The 6,957-nt window shown below is 39.9% G+C and overlaps 1 protein-coding gene across 15 annotated transcripts in view; it reads left to right on the forward strand.

Moving 5' to 3' along the window:
- The window catches only part of magi2a (membrane associated guanylate kinase, WW and PDZ domain containing 2a), a 682,885-nt gene that overhangs the window by 576,786 nt on the left and 99,142 nt on the right, over positions 1-6,957 (forward strand). For all 15 annotated transcript variants that reach the window (XM_043713779.1, XM_043713778.1, XM_043713782.1 and 12 more), the window contains one exon: positions 3,803-3,834. In XM_043713779.1, coding sequence (XP_043569714.1) covers positions 3,803-3,834 — 32 coding nt within the window. The remainder of the gene's footprint in view (positions 1-3,802; positions 3,835-6,957) is intronic.

The raw sequence follows: 6,957 nt of genomic DNA on the forward strand, positions 1-6,957 counted from the left end.
GCCCTCAGCATGAATGCCAAAATGTCAGTAAAGATAGTTGGAAATGTACAAGAGACCAGGGTTAAAGGAATGTCGAGGACTTGGAAGATTGTAGGGCATTTTACAGACTAGAGAGGACTCAGGCAGGAAACTTTGGCCACAAGGATAAGAATTTGAAAATTAAAGATATTGGTAAACTAAGAATTGAGATAAGTCAGTGAGTACAGGTGTAAAGGGTGAAGAGGACAGTATGAGTTAGGATGCATTTGGCAAATATTTTTATGATTCAAGACTATGGATGCTCAAAGAGGAGATCTATTAATGCACACTTGAACTCTCATTCCACAAAATTATTAAAGGGAAGGGAATCATTCTCCCATGACACATAGAATTATTGTAAATCAGCATGTTTGCAGGTGGATCCAAAATTATTCTAAATTTTGTCTTGATTGGCTACTTACGGTAACTTATTCCATCAAATTATTATCAATCATTTTTCTCAGATGAAAGCAATGAAGTTAGCAGTTTGTTCATTTCTTTAGGTTACTAATGTGATGAGATTTCCCCAACAGTTGCAGATTTTGCATGAAAATAGATCATCTTTAAATATGTATTTACATATGCATATTTATACAGAATTTTAAATAATTTGGCCTTTGGAAAATTTAAGATTGCTTTAATTTATATGGCTATTAAAAATTCTAATAAGACTTGACAAGCCAGTAAGCTTTGTAAGGATAATAGCACACCATTCCCCATAATTATATCTCCTCATTAGTTCAATAGAATCTCTTTTTTCCTATTCAGCATTTATGTTCAGTTAGCTTCCAAAGGCATTCTATTACTGCAGCGTTAAAAATGTTCACTTTTTGCAGCTGTTGAAGTGGCAACTTCAAATTAAAATACTGTATCCTTAGTTTTGAAGCATACTAAACACTGAATTTCTTTTAATTGTGGCTTTTAGATTTGACAAAATTTGTGATGAGAGCTCTTCTATTTCCATTCATGTTCCCCTTACCAATCTCATCAATTTGCATTTTCCACATTAATGATTATGTATTTGTCCATTCTGATTTGGAGGTGCCAGTGTTGGACTGGAGTGGACAAAGTTAAAATCACACAACACCAGGTTATAGACCGACAGGTTTATTTGGAAGCACTAGCTGTCGGAGCGTTTCTCCTTCAGGTGGTTGTGAAGTATAAGATCATAAGACACAGAATTTATAGCAAAAGTTTACAGTGTAATGCAATTGAAGTTATATATTGAAAAATACCTTGGTTGTTTGTTAAGTGTCTCATCTTTTAGAATGACTGTATTGGTTTCAGTTCTCAGTGGGGTCACCTGTTGTGTGACATGAATCCAAGTTTTCCGGTTGAGGCCATCCCCATGGGTACCAAACTTGGCTATAATGACCATCTCTAACAAGAAACAATCTCACCATTATCCCTTGATATTCATTAGAACTAATATAGCTGTATTTCCCACTGTCAACCTGTGGGAGATTACCATTAATAAGAAACTAAACTGGACCAGCCATATAAATGCTGTGGCTATAAAGGCAAGTCAGAAGCTAGAAATTCTGCAGTGAATAACTCGTCTCACTACCTGCCCATCATCTATGAGCCACAAGTCAGCAGTGTGATGGAATAGTGTCCAATTGCCTGGATAGGTGCAACTGAAGCAATACTCAAGATGCTTAATAGCATCCAGAACAAAGAATCGTGCTTGAATGACATCCCCTGCTCCACCTTCAATATTCACTCCCATACCATTAAAGCAGCAGTGTGTGCCATTTACGAGATACACTGCAGTAACTCACCAATGCTTTTTCAACAGCACCTTTCAAAACTGTGGCGTCTACCACCTAGAAAATCAAGGAAACACCGCCATTTACAAGTTCCCCTCCAAGCTACACGTCATCCTGATTTGGAACTTTTTCACCTTTTCCATTCCTTCACTGACACTCAATTCAAATCCTGGAAGTCCCTTTGTAACAGAACTGTGGATGTCCCTACACCAAAGACTGCAGTGGTTCAAGAAAATGGCTCACCATTAGCCTCTCCAGGCCAGTAAGAGATGGGCAATAAATGCTGGCCCAGTCAGCAGTCACCACAATCCATGATCAGTAAAACAAAGATTAATAACTGACTTAACAGAAACCAATTTCAGACTTAACTACAGACTACCAATTACTGATCAGCTGCTTTCCTTGTGCTGGTAGAATTTTGCAATTTATGAATGATTTGGATGAAGGAATCAAATTATGCTGATGATGCAAAGATATATAGGAAAGCAAGTTGTGGAGAGAACAAGGAAGATTATAAAGGGATGTAGAGTTTGTGTAAAGTGGGCAAAGAGCTGTAAGTGTTGAAATCAATTCAGAAAAAGGTTTACTATACCAATGCCTGGAATGTGTTGCTTTATGATGCAAAGTTGGACAGGTTAGGCTTGTACCCCCTGACGTTTGGAAGAGTAACAAGTGGCTTGGCTGAAACATATAAGGTCCTCAGGGGTCTTGAACTGGATGAATATGGAAAGAATGTTTCCTCTTGTGGGAAAATCTAGAATAAGAGGTCACTGTTTTCAAAAAGGGGTCTTCCATTTAAGACAGATGAGAAACTTCTTTTAGAAAGTGGGTGGCACAGTGGTTAGCCTCACAGCGCCAGAGACCCGGGTTCAATTCCCGCCTCAGGCGACTGACTGTATGCAGTTTTCACATTCTCCCCGTGTCTGCGTGGGTTTCCTCCGGGTGCTCCGGTTTCCTCCCACAGTCCAAAGATGTGCAGTCAGGTGAATTGGCCATGCTAAATTGCCCATAAGTGTTAGGTGAAGGGGTAAAAGTAGGGGTCTGGGTGGGTTGCGCTTCGGCGGGTCGGTGTGGACTTGTTGGGCCGAAGGGCCTGTTTCCACACTGTAAGTAATCTAATCTAATCTAAAGTCTTGAAACTTTATTTGGAACTCCCTTCCTAAACGATATTGGAAGCAAAGTCTTTAAACATTTTTAAGGTGGAGATGGACAGATTCAAGCTGTGGAGAGGGTGAAAGACTATCAGGTGTAGGCAGTAAGGCAGGAATGTGGAGTAATCAGATTAGCAATCATTTTATTGAATTGTGATTTAGATATGACAGGCTAAGTGGCCTACGTCTACTTCTAATTTGTATGTATATCGCTTATTTTGTGAGGAGTTAACCAAAATATTTCTCATCTCTTCGTATCATGTACTAATAATGTGACGATGTCATGTAAAGCAATCAATTGCAAACACAACAGGGGTTTTTGAAAATTATGAATCAAATGGGACACATGCTTTGGAAATTATCAAGTTGATGAATATTCTGAGGAAACAGTTACATCAGCATGTGCTTTAATGACTGAGCAGAAGTAAAAGTGGCACTTGAATTACTTTCACCTTTATTATTCTTGTTTGCATCTTTAGTTATTTAACTGATTAACGTGGTCACTGATTACTTCATGGGGCTGAGTGTATGAATAGAAATTCTGCAAGGTTTTCACAAGAGTGTTGATGGAGGAGCCCAAAAATGTTCAGAGGTTCTGGCACAATATGAATAACTAAATTCTGCCATCATTTCCCAGGATTTGTACAGTGCAAAACAAATTAAATAGTGTATAAGTCAATTAAATTCTAGGTTGATCATGTGCATTCTTATTTGATACTGTATTTGTAACACTCTGCTTTGTGAAGTAGCAAAAATGTTATCACCTGATACCCTAAACATAAACATCTAAACAAATTGGGGTTCATTGTGTTAAGCCACTTCGATCTTGAAATTTTTATTTTTATCTTTTTTGATCTTTTGCAGGTTTTTTCTCACCTTGGAAGAGTTCAAAACAAGTAAGTGCTACCTTTGGTTTCAGCAACAGTATTGTTGCAACTTTGAAATCAGTCAAGTTTTTATTTTGGAATGAAACAGCTTGGCTAGAATTATTGCTGTGATATTGTATCCAGCTAGGAAAGTGATTAACATAAACTTTTGTCCCTAAACTGACTCTATCCAGCAGTTTGATAATATGAAAATATAATGATAAGAAATAACAGTGAAAACCCCTTTTTGCGTACAAGTTTTTTTTGTGACTGTTCAGGTTACATGAATTTGTGCCAGATAATCTCACAAGAGAAAAAAAAAGGCTTATGTTAGGATCAGACACGAAGGCTCAGTTAGGGTGCTTAAGAATTACAAGTTAGCCAGAAAATACATAGAGAGAGCTACGAAGATAGGATCAAGGAAAACCCTAAGGCTTTCTTACAGGTATATCAGGAATAAAAGAATGACTTGAGTAAGATTAAGGATAGTAGTGAGAAGTGTGTGTGGAGTCAGAGGAGATAGGGGAAGTGCTAAATGAATATTTTTCATCAGTATTCACACTGGAAAAAGACAATGTTTTCAAGGAGAATACTGAGATACAGGCTACTAGCATAAATGGGATTGAGGTACACAAGGAGGAAGTATTAGCAATTCTGGAAAGTGTGAAAAAGCTAAATCCCCTGGGCTGGATGGGATTTATCCTAGGATTCTCTGGGAAGCAAGGGAGGAGATTGCAGAGCCTTTGGCTTTGATCTTTATGTCATCATTGTATACAGTATTGATGCCAGAAGACTGGAGGATAGCAAATGTTGTCCCCTTGTTCAAGGAGGGGAGTACAGTCAACCCTGATAATTATAGACCAGTCAGCCTTACTTCGGTTGTGGGTCAAGTGATGGGAAAGGTTATAAGAGATAGGATTTAAAATCATCTGGAAATAAATAAGTAGATTAGGGATAGTCAACTTGGTTTTGTGAAGAGTAGGTCGTGCCTCACAAACCTTATTCAGTTATTTGAGAAGGTGACCAAACAAGTGGATGAGGGTAAAGCGGTTGATGTGGTACATATGGATCTTAGTAAGGTGTTTAATAAGATTCCCCACAGTAGGCTATTGCACAAAATACAGGGGCATGGGATTGAGGGTGATCTAACAATTTGGATCAGAAATTGACTGAAAGGAGACAGAGGGTGGTGGTTGATGTGAAATATTCCTCCTGGAGTTTACTTACTAGTGGTGTACCACATGGATCTGTTTTGGATCCACTGTTGTTTGTCATTTTATAAAGGACCTGATGAGGGCATAGAAGGATGGGCTAGTAAATGTGCAGATGACACTAAGATGGGTAGAGTTGTGGATAGTGCCGAAGGATGATGTGGGTTACAGAGGGACATAGATAAGCTGCAGAGCTGGGCTCAGAGGTGGCACGTGGAGTTTAATGTGGAAACGTGTAAGGTTTTGGAGGGAGCAACAGGAATAAAGACTACTGAACTAATGATAAGATTCTTGGTAGTGTAGATGAACAGAGCGATCTCTGTGTCCAAGTACATAAATCCCTGAAAATTGCTACCAGGTTGAGATGTTAAGGTTACGGTGTGTTAGCTTTTATTAGTGGAGAGATTGAGTTTTGGAGCCAGGAGGTTATGCTGCAGCATTATAAAACTCTTGTGCGACTGCTGTTGGAGTTTCGCATACAGTTCTGGTCACCGCATTATAGGAAGGATATGGAAGATTTGGAATGGGTTCAGAGGAGACTTACTAGGATGTTGCCTAGTATGGAGGGAAGGTCTTCTGAGGAAAGGCTGAGGGACTTGAGGCTGTTTTCGTTAGAAAGAAGAAGGTTGAGAGGTGACTTAATTGAAACATATAGGTTAGACAGTGAGAGCCTTTTTCCTCAGATGGTGATGGCTAGCACAATGGGACATAGCTTTAGATTGAGGGGGTTATAGATATAGGACAGATATCAGAGGTAGTTTCTTTACTCAGAGTAGTAGTGGCGTGGAACGGCCTTACTGCAACAGTAGTAGATGCACCAACCTTAAGGGCATTTAAATGGTCGTTGGATAGACATAAGGACAAAAATGGAATAGTGTAGGTTACTTGGGCTTCACATTGGTTTTATAGGTCAGTGCGAAGGCTGAAGGACCTGTACTGCGCTGTAATGTTCTATGTTCTAGTACAACTGGACCCTTGATTAAATAGGCCAGTGAGCCGAAGAGTGGCATATGGGTTTAATTTGGCTGATGTGAGATGTTGCATTTTAGTAAATGACATCAGGGCAGGATTTATACACTTAATGGTAAGATCCTGGGGAGTGTTGCCAAATAAAGAGGCCTTTGCATGCAGCTTCATAGTTTCTTGTAAGTGAAGTTGCAGATAGACAAGATAGTGAAGAAGTTAGTTGGTATGCTTGCCTTTATTGGTCAGTGCACTGAGTATAGGAGTTGGGAGATATTGTGCAACTTGAAAGGCTTCAACTTGAAAGATTTACAAGGCTGTTGCTGGGGTTGGAAGATTTGAGCCAAATTGAGAGGCTGAATAGGCTGGGGCTATTTTCCCTGAAGCATTGGAGACTGAGGGGTGACCTTATAGAGGTTTATGGATAGAGTGAATAGGCAAGGTCTTTTCCTCAGAGTCCAAAACTAGAGGGAATAGGTTTAAGGTGAGAGGGGAAAGATTTAAAAGGGAGCTAAAGGGCAACTCTTTCATGCAGAAGGTGGTGCATGTATGGAATGAACCACCAGAGGAAGTGTTGGAAGTCAGTACAATTACAACATTTAAAAGGCATCTAAATGGGTACATGAATAGGATTGGTTTAGAGGATTATGGAGAAAGTGAGGTCTGCAGATGCTGGAGATCAGAGCTGAAAATGTGTTGCTGGAAAAGCGCAGCAGGTCAGGCAGCATCCAGGGAACAGGAGAATCGACGTTTCGGGCATAAGCCCTTCTTCAGGAATGAGGAAAGTTTGTCCAGCAGGCTAAGATAAAAGGTAGGGAGGAGGGACTTGGGGGAGGGGCCTCGGAAATGTGATAGGTGGAAAGAGGTCAAGGTGAGGGTGATAGGTCAGACTAGGGTGGGGGCGAAGAGGTCAGGAAGAAGATTGGAGGTTAGGAAGGCGGTGCTGAATTCGATGGATTTGACTGAGACAAGGTGGGGG

This window comes from Chiloscyllium plagiosum, chromosome 23 (assembly GCF_004010195.1).
Source record: "Chiloscyllium plagiosum isolate BGI_BamShark_2017 chromosome 23, ASM401019v2, whole genome shotgun sequence".
NCBI lineage: Eukaryota > Metazoa > Chordata > Chondrichthyes > Orectolobiformes > Hemiscylliidae > Chiloscyllium > Chiloscyllium plagiosum.